Below are 16761 nucleotides of genomic sequence, written 5' to 3' on the forward strand. Positions count from 1 at the left end.
GCCCCGCGGCCTGGCGCCATGGAGCTCTCGGATGTGCGCTGCCTGAGCGGCAGCGAGGAACTCTACACCATCCACCCGACGCCCCCGGCCGGCGACGGCGGGAGCGGCTCCCGGCCGCAGCGGCTGCTGTGGCAGACGGCGGTGCGGCACATCACCGAGCAGCGCTTCGTTCACCGGCACCGCGGCGGCAGCGGCGGCGGCGGCGGCAGCGGGAGAGGAGGCTCGGACAAAAGCGCAGCCCCGGCGGGCGGCGGCCCCAACCACCACGCGCCGCCACTGGCCGGCGACCCGGCGCTGCCGCTCTACTCGCTGGGGGGCTCCGGGGAGCGCGCGCACAACACCGGCGGCATCAAAATCTTTCCCGAGCACCGGGGGAGCGGCAGCGCCAGCGGGGGCGGCGGCGACTTGGGCTTCCTGCATCTCGACTGCGCCCCGAGCAACTCGGATTTCTTCCTCAACGGGGGCTACAGCTACCGGGGGGTCATTTTCCCCACCCTGCGCAACTCCTTCAAGTCCCGGGACCTGGAACGCCTCTACCAGCGCTATTTCCTGGGCCAGAGGCGCAAATCCGAGGTGGTGATGAACGTGCTGGACGTGCTGACCAAACTCACCCTCCTGGTTCTGCACTTGAGCTTGGCCTCGGCGCCCATGGACCCGCTCAAGGGCATCCTGCTGGGCTTTTTCACGGGCATCGAGGTGGTCATCTGCGCCCTGGTGGTGGTCAGGAAGGACACCACCTCGCACACGTACCTGCAGTACAGCGGCGTGGTCACCTGGGTGGCCATGACCACACAGATCCTGGCAGCAGGCCTCGGCTACGGGCTCCTGGGTGACGGGATCGGCTACGTACTCTTCACCCTCTTCGCCACCTACAGCATGCTGCCGCTGCCGCTCACCTGGGCCATCCTGGCCGGCCTGGGCACCTCACTGCTGCAAGTGGTCCTCCAAGTGGTCATCCCCAGACTGGCGGTCATTTCCATCAACCAGGTAATTCCTGTCTCCCAGAGGCTAGTTATCAACAAGCTTCTCTAGACCCCAAGTTGTTTTCCTCCCTTTGTGCCCCCCACCTTTCTCCCAGCCTGACGCCTTAGGTGCCTTACACCTAAGAGCTCCTTCGTGTCCTGGTGAGCCATCTCAATCTCTCTAAGGGACCCTGTAGGACAGAGTAGAAGCACCCACACAGCATTACCCAGCTACCCATTTAGGCAGACTGCTACATCCTTTTCTGCTGAGTCTCAGGTAGGTTCCAATGGCTGGCCTTTCAGTCAGTAGCTGAGCACTTAAACGCAGTACCACCAGGCCTGCTGTCTCAGAGGGAATCAGAACTTAGTCATTTCAAAGTTTTGTCCAACCTGACCCTTTGGGAGAGTAAAGGATCTCTGACATCCACATTGTTGTCCTACCCCCCACAAACATCCCCCAGTGCACCCGTGGTCTCTGGAGCAGGAGAAAGAAGGGGGCTGGGGAGAAAGAGACCCACTAGCTCCTCAAGGACTCTGGAAGTCCAAGCTGGGTTTCTGCACTCCGGACCACAAATCCTCAGTTCTGGAAGGAAAGAGAGCCCACATTTGTGAAGGGAGAACTCACACATCGTCAGTTCTGATTATTATTACACGTGATACCCAGGCTTCCAACAAGCCTGGGAGGCATGTTTCGCTGCCTCGGGGATCCAAGATGCTGTCGGCTCTACCTGGGAGAGGGCAATTGGTGAAGAATGCAGGCTCTGCTTCTCACCTGAACAGGGACGTTTTGAAGTGGCTGGTCTGAAATGATGTGTGTGTGTGTGTGTGTGTGTGTGTGTGTGTGTGGTCTCACTGACACTACAGGTCTCCTATTACCTTGTTCTTTCTCTTTCTACCCCTACCCCATTAAACATAGATACCTGTGTTTGTGAGGACTGAGTTCCTTTTGTCTGTGGAGGAGGCCTCGCAGGGAGGGCTGCAGTGTTGAAATTCACTAGGAGCTATAGACAGAGGCCTCCGATATTTTCTTTGCCAAATGTCTGGCAGATCCAAGGGGAGCTTGTCACCTGAAGTGCTTTTCAAGCAACAGACTGATGGAGGCGTTTAGACTCGAGGCCACTTGGCACGGGGCTGGCCAGACCTCTGCCTCTGGGCCACTTTTGCGATGTTAGAAGCTTTAAACACCTGCCCCTTGTGGTTGGGCTGGAGCAGATGGCTCTTAGCCTGGACAGGTTCTACACCTCTGGAAGCTGCTCATCGTTGTTAGACCTCTGGCTCTTCATGTGTGAGCTTTACTCATCATTGGCCGGAGGCTCTGGGAGTCCATTTAGGATATACACTCTCTTAGTGACGGTCCTCCATCTCCATGGGCTCAGGTGACTTCCCTGGCTATGCCTTCACAGTGCAACTCAAAAGTCTCCCTGCTTGAAACTACCAGTGTGGGAGGTACATGACTCTGATCATCAGGCCTGGTACGGGGACAAGAAAACTTCTGAGGATCTCAGAAGTTTTCTTGTCCCCGTACCAGGCCTGATGATCAGAGGTTGGACCCCGAACTTTTCGTTAGAGTCTGTGAACCTCGGCCTCCCACTTTTTAATATCCACATATGAGCCAATCTCAGTTTGGGAAGAAGGAATCGCCTTGGTTTAGGACTGTGTTTTCTTCGCTGTGTTTCCAGATCTTGTTTACATAGATGTCTGAACCCTAGGATCTTCTAAGTCTCCTCCTTCCTTTCACATCCTTTCTTTCTCTCTCTCTGGCGGGGGTGGGCTTTACGATGTCCCTGAGATGTCAGCAGAGCCACCTGCCCCCCTCTCCCACCTCCTGCCTCTACTCCCATCAATCTCCTTTCTGTCTCCTCTTTCCTCATACCCCTGACTCGCTCGGAGTTGTTTTCACAACTGACTCCAGCTGCTATTTGATGATCTGGAGAAAACCACATTTATCATAACCCACGGCGTGCGTCACGTGGCCACCCCTTTTGGTGCACGTCGCTGAAGAAGCTTCACCAAGTGAGTTTGGGACTGCGTTTAGAATAACACATCCCCAAGTGGCACGTGATGAATATTCGAAAGTACTAAGTATAGAGACACTTTTCTTGCCAAATGAATCCAGAAAGTCAATTTTTGCTCCATATTTGTTTTCTACGCTACTCAAATACTACCAGATGGGAGAGGATTAAAAATAATCCCCACATGCCTTCCCCTCCCACCGGATCATAAACAGTTCTCCACAGTGAAAACCCAGGGCCCGGTACAGGCCGGCCACGCTCATTCACCTTTCGGTTTGGGTTGGAATTGATGATAAACTCAGGTGTCATAACTGAAGTCACCTTTGACCGGCTCCTTCCAGATGCCCCCCAGCAGTCCCTTCACCTGAAGGCGTACCAAGGGCCTTGGTGGAGGTGGTGGCAAAGCATTTACTCTGGCGCCCTCTAGGGGGCTCATGCTTCCGTCCTAGTGATTGTGGGCTGAAGGACATAATCAATTAAAATAACCACAGCAACTATGATTTTTGAATAGGTCTGCTTGGTTGTGAAGGACTCCCCAGTGACACAGTGGCTAAAGCATTCTGTGCTAACTGGAAGGTCAGTGGTTTGAACCCACCACCTGCTATGAGGGAGAAAGAGGACCCATTCGGTCTCCGTAAAGGTTGATAGTCTTGGAAGCGTTGTGGGGCACTTCCAGCCTATCGTGTAAGGTCACTGTGAATCGGAATCGACAGGACAACAATGGGTGCTTGGTGTTCCACACTTGGTGATACCCAAGGCATACTTAAAACCTTCTGATAATCTCTCATAGCAATGAACCCAAACTCCCTCTCTGGCACATGGCCTCCCAGTCCTCTCTGTGTTGGAGCTGCGGGTCTCTGCCCTCCCATCTCCCTCACTTCTCTTCAGGCTTCAGAACATCCGCCTCTTTCCCCTCTATCCAATCCCTGGCCTCATCCCTACCTCGGGACCCTTTGAGCAGACTTTTCCGGGTCCTCAGATGGCAGGCATGCCCACTGCTCCAGCCTGCATTCACTCATCACTCTAGTCAATGGCTTGCTCTATTTTCCTTTTCATAGCACATGTACGACCTGAAATGGTTTCATCTGTGTGCCTGCTGTGTTTCTCCTCCTAACTCCACAGCTTCACAAGAGTATAAACTAGTGGAGGGCGAGGGGTGTGTGGACAGTGTTCAACAGTTTATCCCAGCACCTAGAAAAATGCCAGAGGGGTAGTAGGTGCTCCATGAACAGTGGCTGAAAGAGGACGGACAAGTCTAGGCAATGCTGTGTCCAGTTGGCTCCAACACTCAGCAATCCCATGTGCCACAGAGCAAAGCAAGACCCGGTCCTGTGCCATCCTCATGATCTTCCTATGTCTGAAGCCCAGTATTGCAGTCACCGGGTCAGTCCATCTCATTTAGGGTGTTCCTCTTTTCTGCTGACCCTCGACTTTATCAAGCACAATGCCCTTTTCCGGTGACTGGTCTCTCCAGCGGCACCCAATATGCCCAGTGGCATCCTCAGACCAACCAAACTCATTGCCACTGTGTCAATGCTGGCTCGTTGCAACCCTATAGGAAGAACAGGGTAGAACTGCTCCTGTGCATTTCCAAGACCATAACTCTGTACAGGAGTAGAAAACCCTGTCTTTATCCAGTGGAGCGGCTGCTGATTTTGAACTGCTGACTTTGCAGCTAGCAGCCCAATGTTTAACCACTGCGAATATAAAATACCAAGCCCGAGAGGTCCTGTTGGTGTAAGCCACACCCACTTCAGAGCACACATATCATTTGTGTCTCAAGCAGTCTCCGTGGAGACACCGAGGCACAGTCCTAGTACACTGTGCTGCATGGCGTGTTAGCTGTGCCCGCGTTGCCACATCTAATGGTGATGCAAAGCTGCCACCACCCTTCAATGTTGCTTCAGGAGGGAAAGGGCAAGTTCTCTGAAATGTGAAAGAGGCTCCCCAGATTGGATGCCAACAAGGGACAACGGGAGGGTTCACACCCAGGCTCCAATCCAGGCATTTTTGGTAGCCCCCTAGGACTGCCCTGCCTGACACTTGAATGTGTCAAATGGTCCAAACACAAGGAGCACCTGTTCCATGCTCTGCAGGGAGGAGCGCTTCCCGTAGCCCACAGGTGAGCATTCACTGAGAAATCCAAGGGAGGTTAGGAGAGAAAAGACTGAGCTACTGGGCCAGGGCCTTTGTAGCTAGCTCATGCCCTCGCTCAGCTGCTTGGCCCTCTGTCCGAGGAAAGACCAGAACTGGTGGATCGTCTGCCCCTACATGAACCTCGATTTGCATTGAGAGGATGGCCCATGTTTACCTTCAGGTTTTCCGAAGTCAGGCAGCTAAAATGAGGGCAGTGTGGCAGTGTGTCCCGGCAGCGGCATTATGGCATGGAAAATGACATTTTTAAAGTAACCGGTGAGCCCACGCTCACTGTCCAGAGGCCCAAAAGCCAAGCATCAAATTCAACGGCCATCGAGTCAATACTGACTCATAATGACCCTGTAGCACAGGGCAGAACTGCTCCTGTGGGTTTCTGAGACTGTGATCTTCACAGAGTTTGCCATGCTTGGTGATATTCCAAGAGTAGAAAGCCCCATCTTTCCCTTTTCAGAGTGGCTGGTGCTTTCGAACTACTGACCTTACAGTTTGAAACCCAACACATACCCACTACACCGAGTGCACATGATCCCTCCTCCCTTCCTGTGGATAATAACGGCAGAGTCTGCAGATGCTCTGTGCCAGGAGACCAAGTCCTGGGTTCACTTGGAACATGGGGTAAGCTCTCCTGTGGGTACCAGATGGATGCTAAAAGGGGCTGCGCAGGAGATTGGTTGCCAGGAGATGACTTATCATCCCCCCACCCCCACCCCCTTTCTGTTGCAGCATTTAAGCTGAGAGGCATCTAGGTGTCTCCCAAAGAAAAGGCTATTGGCCTGGCCATGTGCCAGTCTTGTGATCTGATCTGTTGGGGATTGTATCACTGGAATCCATAAGGGTTTCACTGCCTGGTTCTCACAGTAGATTACCAGGCCTTTCTTCCTACCCCCTCTTAGTCTGGACATGCCCCTGAACTCTGTCCATCAATACGCAAGCCTCTACCCACAGGTGGTGGCTGTACCCGAGAAGCATTGGAGGGGAGTTGAATCCTGATGTCCATCATGGGAATGCAGAACTCTGCTGCTGAACCACACTACCCCAAACCCCAAAAACAGCTGCCGTGGAGTAGATTCTGACTGATGGTGATCCCAGGTGTCCCGGGATAGAACGGCCTTTCCTAGGGTTCTCCCTGCCGTGGCCTTGAAAGAGATCGGCAGGCCTTTGATCCAAAGCTCCTCTAGGAGGATCCGAACTGCCCAGGGGAATAGCCCAGGGCCTGGCCACTGGTGGAACTCAGGGCTGCAGTCATTCCTCCCCCTGTGAAGGCCCACCCTTCTGAGTCCATTTAGCTCCCTGCATGTGCTGCAACCCAACACGGGTGCCAGCATCCAGATTCTCACACGCTGATTTGTCTTCACACGTCTTAAGCAAACTGCCCCACTGAAGATTCATCACCTACTGACGCTACATACAAATAAATGATTAATGACAAGGTACTATCTGCTGAGTTCTCTCACAGGGCAGTCAAATGCTATAATTAGCATTGTACTTGGTTTTAATTGCTGGTGATGAGAATATGAACAACCTAACATTTTACAAGCCTCCTCATTCTCATTCTTCAGCTCATTAGTGGCCAGATAGGGAAAAATCATTTAGTTATTGGAAAACCCAGAGGTAGAAGTATTTAACCAGAAAGAAGGCTGCCCTGTGCTTGCCTCTGGGGGATTCAAAATGTTCCAGCCAGTGGCTAATGAGTCTCCTCCACCTTGGGGAGAGGTAGATAAGGGGAAGTGTCAGCGTGGAGGAGATTTCTCCGAGATAACTGCCAGCCCCAGGCTCTGGCAATGCAAATCCAGGGGAGCTGGAGCTCAAGGTCAAGCTGTCTGCCTCGGACTTGAATTTTGCTGGCAGCTCTTGCCTCCCTGTCTACACACACGTCTCATCCGGTAGTCCAGATCCAGATTCAACCAAAACTCTGTTTCCAAGAAAGCCTCATCTTTCTCTGATGGAGTGGCTGGTCGTTTCGAACTTCTGACCTTACAGTTAGCAGCCCAGCCTATCACTCGCTCCCCCACCAGTCGTTGTTCAGTTGCCTTGTGATTAAGCGTCCTTGAACCGGTTCCGACTCATAGTGACCCCCTGTACAACAGAAAGAAACACTGCCCGCACCTGTATGGTCCTCACCTCACGATGGTTCTTAGCTTTGAGCCCATTGTTGCAGCCACTGGGTCCATCCATCTTGTCCAGGGCCTCCTCTTTTTCCATCGACCCTCTCCCGAGCCTGGGGTCCTTCTTCCCGGGACTGGTCTCTTTTGGTAACGTGTCCAAAGTCCGTGAGAAAATGTCTCCCCACCTTACTTCTAGGGAGCATTCAGGAAAATGAAGTTAGTGCCTGTCAACTGGATTAATAATGAGGGCCATTTTCAACCTCTCACCGGGCCTTGAAAGAGCATCCTTGGAGGAAAAACGTATGTTTGTACTGGGTATGGTGGCGGTATGGGGCGGCAAGGCACAACGGGGCGAGCAAAAGCGGTTCTGTCTGTCAATTGAATACTCACGTCCGATCATGTGAACCAAGGATCCATTCAGGGTGGATGACCCACATGTATTACATGTAAATGGGAGTGTCGGGGCTTCTGCGTTTTCTGCATTTCTTGTCCACATAAAGGGTCCATCTGGAGGTCTGGAATGGTACAAACAATTAAGCCCTGGGCTAATCACCAAACAAGCTGCATTTCAATACCCATTCTGAGGTAGATCCTAACAAAGACCTGGCAATCGGTCTCCAAAAACCACAAACCCACGGAGCTTGACTCTGACGTACTCAGTTGGCCATCGGTTGGAGTCAGCTCAGCGACCATGGGCCGTGGCCACTTTATGTCCAGGAAACAGCACGTAGCTGTCATCGCCCCCATTTGGTAGTTTGTCTCAAGGAAAATTGTCACCTCAAAGCATAGTGCTCATAAATAGCCGTTCCATTGTGACTGGGCTCTGATTTACATCGAAAGGTTGGCAGTTCAATTCCACCAGCTGCTTTGAGGGAGAAAGATGCGGTTGTCTACTCCCATGAATATTACAGCCTGGGAAACCTCGTGGGGCAGCTCTGTCTTCGAGGGTCACTGGGAGTTAGCATGGACTTGATGGCAGTGCGCTTGCCTTTTGCATTTAGGGTGCAAGTTGTACATTTCCCCTTAAGCAGATTCATACAGGCTTTAAAAAGCACAACTGCAGCATCCCAGCCTGTCTGAGAAACCTACCTTTCAAAAACAGTTGTGAGCGTCAGCCCTCCTGAGAGGTTCCAGCGAATGCCAGAAAATGGAAACATTATTCTCTCTTACTTGTGAAAAATACCTACAGACTGTCCTTTTTTTTCCAGGCTTGTGGCAGAAAATGGGCCTTGACATAGGAGATTTCTAACAGCTGCTGAAATGACCAATTAAATATCTTCATCGTTAGTCAATCGTTACCTTTGCCCTGAGCAGCAAATAAGTGGGGGGCTGGCATGTAGAGAGAGAGTCTGTAAGGAGATCGCGATGCCTTTCGAGATTGAATGATGATTTCTTTTCCTGTGTATCCGGGAATGTCTCCTGCCGGGTACCCAGGGTCAGTGCATCTTTAGACAAGAATTGGGAAGCCTTAGGGGCAGCCTCTGCCTCACGGCAGCCGGGCTGCCATGTCACCCTAAGCAGGACAGATGCATCAGTCCAGTTTACACTTGGATGATGGATGGTGTTTTTTAGAGCTCATCAAAAAATAATGGAATCCAAGCAGAAAAATGAGAGATTAAAAGGGGGTGGGGAGTAGGGGGTACGGGTTGGGGGAGCCATTTATATGGAATTCAGTGCTGCTGGCAGTGTATAATCAGAGGACTCTACTGCCATCATCTGATGTGACATTTCACTGTTGTCTAAATATTTCTCAGGATGCTAATTTATTCATTTCACAAGTGGGTCTGTTTGAATTGATCCGACATGTGCTTGTTTTCAGAGCACAGGGAGGCACTTGGATCGCTCAGCCCAGTCTGCCTCTTTCGCATCCAGCCAGTGGGCTCAGGGAGGCCAGTCTGTCTGGGGTAGCCAGAGCTGGAGGCTGGAGACACCGGAGCATTTGTATGCGACGTAGGTTTGAACCACAGGGTGACCAGAGAGAGGCAGGGTTATATAAATCCTCCTCTGCCACCTTTTCCCTGGACCTGGAGTGGAGGAATGTCATGGTGCGAGCTGGCCAGCCGCAGGAGCATAAGCCCGAGCTTCCCCAGGAAATGTAATTGGATTTACACACTCAAATGATATCATGCGAGCTGTGTTTATGAAGGACTATTTTAGGAAGGCAGGTCACTAAACCGGCACTTGGGAAGCCGGCTGTTCTTGCGGTGAGATTGTTCTCAGGCAGCTCTGCAGGGAGAGGAGAGGAATTAACCTTTGAGATGCCAGGCATGCTGACAGACCTTTCCAGGGAAGCCTGGCCACCTGCTTGGTAGAAGTATCTTTCACCTGCGCATATAAATGCTGTGGCTGCTTTACTGACGGACAAACCGGGGCATATCACATCAGGGATTTGCAGAGAAAGCTGTCTCTGTGCTGTATCTGAATTGGATTCTGAATCGGCAGGTGCTTGAATTTCCTTCAGCTCTTGTTGTTGTTCCTGCTATGGACCCTCCGGTGAGTTCCCACTCCTGGTGACCAGATGGACAACAGAACGGACCGGGTTCCAGCCTCAAAACCGTCCCTGTGCTTGAGGGTATCGTCGAACCCACTGTGTCCTGGCAGTCTATCTCATGGAGGGTCTTCCTCTTATGTGAGGTTGACCAAGGAGCCATTCATGGGATAGGGAGACTCAGTCACCAAGCCACCATGCATGGACATCAGTTCTTCTTTGGGCTTCCGTAGGCATCGTCTCCCTTTCACATGCATATGAGGCTATTGAAAATACCAGGGGTTCATTTAAACAGTGTGTCAGCCTGGGTAGACTAGAGAAACAAATCCATGGACACACATATGTGTATAAGAAAGAGATTTATATACAAAAGCAACTGAACATTGAGAACACATCCCAGCCCAGTCCAGATCAAGTCCATAAGTCCGATATTAGCCCATATGTCCAATATCAATCTATAAAATCCTCTTCAGACTCACAAAACACATGCAATGACGCCGAATGCAGAAGATCACAGGTCAGTGGGTAGAAAGTCTTTGGGGCCAGTGGCATTGTAAGCATCTAAGTGCTGGCAGGGGTCTCTCTGTGGCTTCTCTGGCTTCCAAGGTCTGGTTGCTTCCATGTGGCTTGTCTTCTGCAATGTCTCCCAGGGAGTGGCAGAGAGAGAGAAGTGTCTTCCAACTCGACGGAGGAAGTACCAGATTTCCCAGAATTCTCAGGAGAAGGCCATGCCCACACAGCAATCTCATTGACTATCTCCAGATTGACAGCCTAGACTCCACCTCTACACTCTTAGTCCTTAAATTGACACCAGATTAGGTGACTACCACAAATAGGGAACCCTGTTGGCATGGTAGTTAGGAGGTGGGCTACGATCCCCACTCCAAGGTTCACAACCACCAGATCGTCTGTGGGAGAAAGACGGGGCTTTCCACTCCCATAAACAGTTACAGTCTCGGAAATTCACAGGGGACAGTTCTACCTTGTCCTTTAGGGCCACCATGAGTAGGCATCGAGTCAATGGCAATGAGTAGACTTTAGATACAGCTTAGTTCTCAAAGTGACAGCTTTACTTTTGAACACCTTAAAGAGATCTTTTGCAACAGATATGCCCAATATTGATACATTGCTTGATTTCTTGACTGCTGTGTCCAGGGGCTTTGATTGTGGACACAAGTAAAAGGAAATCCTTGGCAATGCCATTCTTCTGCCATTTCCCATGACCTTGTCTTATTGGTCAAATTATGAAGAATGCTTTCTTTTTTCATTTAGCTAGATCATCTATTTTCCTGTGTGCAAGACTTGGCACATCCTTAGTTTCTGGGGCTTCCTATCCCCACTACTTCACCTGTTGCCTCCAATGCCTAAACCCAGGTGCTACTAACCAAAAAATATCTTTGAAGCATGAAACTTGCCCAAATCAAGAAATGGTCAAAGTATGCTTGGTGAAGATATGAGCTAGATGTGTAATGAAATCACACTCATGCAACAGTCGCATTTTAAAAGCACACATCTCTGCCTAAGATGCAAAATGTTCACAGGAGACCAGCACGATTCCCAGTGGCCTCCTGTTGATGCTGACTCATTTGGACCTCGTGCGGGGTTTCTGGAGATCTGTAAGTCATGACGGAGCAGACAACCTGGTCTTTCTCCCGAGGGTTGGCCAGCTGACTGGAACTTCCCAGCTTGCAGTTGACACTGCATTTTGTGAAGAGCCCACCCTGTCCTGAGTCATCTGCTTAGCTGTGGACTGAGGCAAACAATTTGAGAATCTTTTCTTTCTTGGTTTTTTGTTTTTCAGTGTGTGTGATTACATGCTGAATACACATGATTGCTTATAAAAGATGGACAAGTGAAAACTAGGAGATGCCTAATCAGAACATATTTCTTTAATGCAGAGCCTGAGGCGAAGAAATGCAGGCAAACAAAATCTGACCAATAAGACCAAAGGAATGGAAGGAGTGTGGAAGGCCTGGGCTAGAAGGAGAAGGGGTAGGGTGGGTGCCAAGATTGTTGTCCTCTATTATTTAGGGTATGGAACCCTGGTGGTGTAGTGGTTACACACTGGGGTGGGATCCGCATGGCCAACAGTTCGATCCCACCAGCAGCTCTGATGGAGAAAGACCGGGCTTTCTATTCCCTTGAACAGTTACAGGCTCAGAAACCCACAAGGCGCCTTTATGAGTCAGCATTGACCATGGCAGTGAGTGAGTGATTATTTAGGGTGTGCTATGACTAAGTGATACCGGTCTTTTTCATGTAACTTTTTATATTGTGATTTACATGAAGGTTTATGGGACAGGCCATCAGGTTTACGCTCAACAATTCATACACATTTTGTACCATCTCATTCCTGACAATCAGCTCAACGCAACACTGTACACACACACATCCATATACCCCTCCTCCCAGTGTTCTCCACCTTCACTCCTCCTCCTCCCTCACCCTTTGGACCTCTCTCCTGGGGCAGGTGCTGCCCCCTTGATGCCAAAGGGTTGACTTTTTCCAAAGTGTGCATACCCCACTAATGTTCTCGTTCCCCTGCCTGTCATTTGACTGAAAACTGACCCATGGGGGAATTCAGTTCCTGCACCTGAAAGGTAACTAAGAGCCATAGCTTCAGAAGACCTCCTGGCATCTCTCCGACCAGCTAGCCTGGTCTCTTTTATGAGTTTGAGTTCATCGTATTCTTTTTCCCAACTCCATTCGTGATCTTCTACTGTGATCCCTTCCCCAGCCGTTGGTGGTAGTACGGTAGCCAGGTACCATCTAGTTCTTCTGGTCTCAAGGTCGTGAAGAAAGATGTTCATGCAAGTGGAACAAGGGCCACTGGGTGGCTGTTAGTACTCGCGATATTTTGATTTCCAAAATGGTGAAGTGTTTTAACACTTGGGCCTGCTTTTGACACAATGGGCTTCCTGTCTTGGGAGTTCTTCAAGGAGAAGTGGGACAGCTATCCATCAAGAACTTGATAAAGGAGAGTCTTGAACAGGGAGGTCTTGTCTTCCAGGCCAGTATAAGCCACTGGCTGCCTTTTTGGCCATCATGTCTGCCTTGGCAGGCGGGAAAAAGGAGCAGAGCAGAGCTGAAATGCAAAAGGGCAGGTGCCAGTTGGATGTGCCCCTGCTTGAAGGACTCTTTCCTGGGATCCCTGCCCAAGGGTGTCTTTCGGGGACCAGAGTTGTGCCACACTCCCCTCCCATTTTCAAGGGAGATGGGAAAGTAGACGAATTTTTCTTCCTTGAGCTCCAGACTCAGGGTTTTGTGAAGGAGACGGGGAGGATGGATAGCGAGGAGGTAAGCTGTCCAACACATTTCTCTCACTCCCTCTTGCCTCTGGATCCTAGTGCCATCGCTCGGCACAGGCCTTCTTGCTTGATGGCACTGTTAGAGCCACTTCTTCCTGGGCCCCGATGTCTCCTTACTGCACTTTCCAGCCACCACCCGAGGCTCACCCCATCCTCCACCCAGGTTCCCTCTTTCTCCTCAGATTCCTGGCACCCCATTCCAGCGGTAGTCTGTCTCACTCCTGAGAAGAGGGTATTGAACAAAGCAAGTTGGCTTTGCTGAACATTAAAAAAAAAAAAAAGCAAACCAGTTGCCATGGGGTCATTTCAGCCCAAGGAGAACCCATGCGGAGGCCCTGAGTGGTGGCAATTGGTCTCATGCTCAGCTGCGAACTGAAAGGTCGGAGGTTCACATCCACCTATGGGTGCCTTGGAAGAGAGACCTGCTTCCCCCAAACCAACCACTGAACCCCCCCAGTGGCCAGAGATCTACTCTGATCCACATGGGATGCCCATTGCTGAGGATTTTTTTTTTTAATGCTACCCCGTCGATTCTAGCTCATAGGGTTCCTGAGACTGTCAATTTTTATGGGAAGAGGCAGCTTCATCCTTCTCCTTCAGATGGACCAGCAGGTGGGAACTGGACAATTGCCGAATCTGCCATTTCCCACAGCTTAAAACGATTCCATTAAAACCATGTCGTGCCCTAACTGGACTAATTTATCTGCAAAATCAAAAGAAGTATTGGAACCTAATACGTATTGGAACCAAACAGACTTCATTAAGTCTCAAAGAAGCTTTTATTTTGTCTTTTGTACTTAGTTCAGTGAAGCATTCCCCTACTTCCTTCATGTCTGTACTCTCAATTAGCAGAAGAAACGAAGCACGAATCAATAAGCACCAGCGTGTTTTCTTCTAAGCTCAGAGTCAAAGGCCGCCCTCACTTGGGCGAGCTCCCTAGCTGATAGCCCTGGACAGGCAGTCTCCAGTGACAACCATTTCTCTCTTTTTCTAGTTAGGACACCAGCATGCCATCCTGGTCTCATGAGAGGGTGGGTAGTGACATCATTGGCAGCTTTGGGGGCTGTCCCCAGGCCACCCCAGCCAGCAGAATCTGTGTCAGAGGACAGGCATTTGTGAAACCCTGTAGGTGCTTTGACTTCAACATTTAGAAACTATCGCTTCTCAGGAACTCTGGCCAAGTGCCTCGGGCTTCTTCAGACATGAGTGTCTTCACACCTAAAAGAGATTTTGTGTTCTGATTGTGAGATGACTTCCAGTCAGTTCCAACTCATAGTGGCCCAATGTACAACGGAAACCCTGCCTGGCCCTGAGTCATCATCAGAACAGTCATTGTGCTTCTGGTTGAGCCCACTGTTGCAGCCAATGTGTCAATCCATCTCATAGAGGGCCTTCCTCTTCTCCCCTGCCCCTCCACTTGACCAAGCATGATGGCCTTCCACAAGAAGTAGTCTCTCCTGATAACATGTCCGAAGTAGGTGAGTTAGTCTCACCATCCTTGCTTCTAAGGAGCATTCTGGCTGTACTTCTTCCAAGACACATCTGTTGGTTCCTTTGGCAGTCCATGGTACTTTCAATATTCTTCTCCAGCACCATCATTCAAATGCATCCATTCTTCTTCCGTCTTCCTTATTCAAAGCCCAACTCTCGCATGCATAGGAGCACCCTGGCTTAGCACAGGCACACCTTAGTCCTCCAGGTAATAACCATTTTTTTCCCTACCATTTAAAGACATCTTATGCAGCAGATTTACCTAATGCAATGCTTTGTTTGAGCTCTTGTCTGCTGCTTCCATGAGCATTGAATGTAGATCCAAGCCCGATGATATCCTTGAGCTTTTCTCCATTTTTCATGATGTTCCCTATTGATCCAGTCATGCGGATTTGGGTTTGGGTCAGTTGTAGTCTATACTGAAGGCTTCAATCCTCGATCTTCATCAGCAAGTGTTTCAAATCCTCCTCTCTTTTAGCAAGCAAGGTCCTCTGCATATCGCAGGTTGTTAATAATACTTCCTCCCATCCTGATGCCACATTCTTCTTCATATAATCCAGCATGTATGATTATTTGTTCAGCATACCACTTGAACAAGTATGGTGAAAGGGTAAAACCTGGACTCACATCTTTCCTGATTTTAAATCAGGCAGTACTTCCCTGTTTTGTTCACACAACTGCCTCTTGATCCATGTACAAGTTCCTCATGGGTACAATCAGGTGTTCTGGAGTTCTCATGTTTCTCAGGGTTATCCACCGTTTATTATGGTCCACACAGTCCAATGCCTTGGCATAGTCAGTGAAGCCCAAGTAAACATTCTTTCTGGTATTCCTTGCTTTGAGCCAAGATCAATCTGACATCAGCAATGATATCCCTTGATCTGTATCCTCTTCTGGATCAGGACTTGTGTTAGACAGGGTTCTCTAGAGAGATAAAACCAAATCCCTGATAATTTAATATATTTATTTATAAAGATAATTAGATATATAACGAGAAATGAACTGTTAAATCATATACAAATAAATATATAATACAAAAAATAAACAGTTAACTTAGAAAGCACTACAAATGGCTTAGTGCAACTCACGTCCGTGAGAGAAAGTTGAGAGACTAGCAGTCCTTAGAGTCTCTGTCTGATGCCAGATCTTCCTCTATTTGTAGAGAGAGCTAGGCTATGTCAGCACAGCAGCCAATCACAAGGAAGGTCACCAACCGCCAGTCCCCAGCTCCAGAGAAGTCTTAAAGGGACCTCAACTTACAGCGACACAGTCCACAGGCTAGGCGTCCCACAGGTAGTGTAGCCTTTAAATTGAGGCACAGAACAAGCAAGGCAGCCGCACACTGGTCCGATGATCACAGAGCAAGAGACAAGAAAGGCAAGGCTAACCAAGCCATTTATCTCTCTGCCCCTCAGTCAATCCCACCTGCGTTTATCAGCCAGGCTGGCACAATAAACTATCTCAGGCCTGAACCTCTGGCAGCTCCCTGTCAATGTAGTGCTGCAACTGTTGTTGCATGATCTTCAGCAGAATTTTACTTGAATATGATATCAGTGATACTGTTCTATAGTTTGAGCATCCTTTTGGGCCACCTTTCTTTGGAATAGGTACAAATATGGATCTCTTCCAGTCAGTTGGCCAAGTAGCTGTCTTCAAAATATGAGTAAGTGCTTCCTATATAGAGCTTCTGCATATAGAGCAACCCTCTGTAGAGCAATCATATAGAGAGCTTCCAAAGTTATAAATCTTTACAGGATTTCTAGCCTTTTTTATGGGAGTAGATAGGCTCCTGTTTCTCCTGCAGAACAGCTGGTAGGTTTGAACTATTGACGTTGTGGTATTTAATACCTCCTGGAGCCTTATAATGGGAGGGAGGTAGAGGCTGTCCACTCCCATACAGACTACAGTCTAGGAAGCTCTGCGGAGCTGTTCTGCTCCGTCTTATAAGGTGGCTACAAATCGGAATGGTGTCTATAGCTTTGGGCAGGTAGTCTCCTTACAGTGGAACCAGATGTTGGAACTGTGTGTCGTTTTAGCCATTGGATTTGCTTCAGGGGGAAGAGTGACTGGGCTCTTGAATTGACAGGCAGTGATTGCCTTGCCTCTTTAGTGAGTGCTTCGGTGCTGCTGCCGGTCAGACCCACCGACCCGGCTTTCCCACAGCGCATGTCAGCTGTGACCCACAAGCCCCTTTATGCCAGTATCACCATTGCCCAGCAGGGATTCGGTTGCCCACTT

At 49.8% G+C, this 16761-nt stretch overlaps 1 protein-coding gene across 3 annotated transcripts in view; it reads left to right on the plus strand.

Annotated features, from left to right (window-relative positions):
- The first annotated feature begins 18 nt into the window (after positions 1-18).
- Positions 19-16761, plus strand: part of ADCY8 (adenylate cyclase 8) — a 194333-nt gene continuing 177590 nt past the window's right edge. For 2 of the 3 annotated variants that reach the window (XM_045285711.1, XM_045285759.1), the window contains exon 1: positions 479-987. In XM_045285711.1, the coding sequence (XP_045141646.1) occupies positions 580-987 (408 nt within the window). In that variant the 5' untranslated portion in view covers positions 479-579. Of the gene's footprint in view, positions 988-16761 lie in introns of all 3 variants that reach the window. The other variant, XM_004697391.3, reaches the window with a different exon arrangement.

The sequence above is a fragment of the Echinops telfairi genome, unplaced genomic scaffold (genome assembly GCF_000313985.2).
Source record: "Echinops telfairi isolate 266 unplaced genomic scaffold, ASM31398v2 ScPeMD7_1;HRSCAF=3_0, whole genome shotgun sequence".
Taxonomy (NCBI): domain Eukaryota; kingdom Metazoa; phylum Chordata; class Mammalia; order Afrosoricida; family Tenrecidae; genus Echinops; species Echinops telfairi.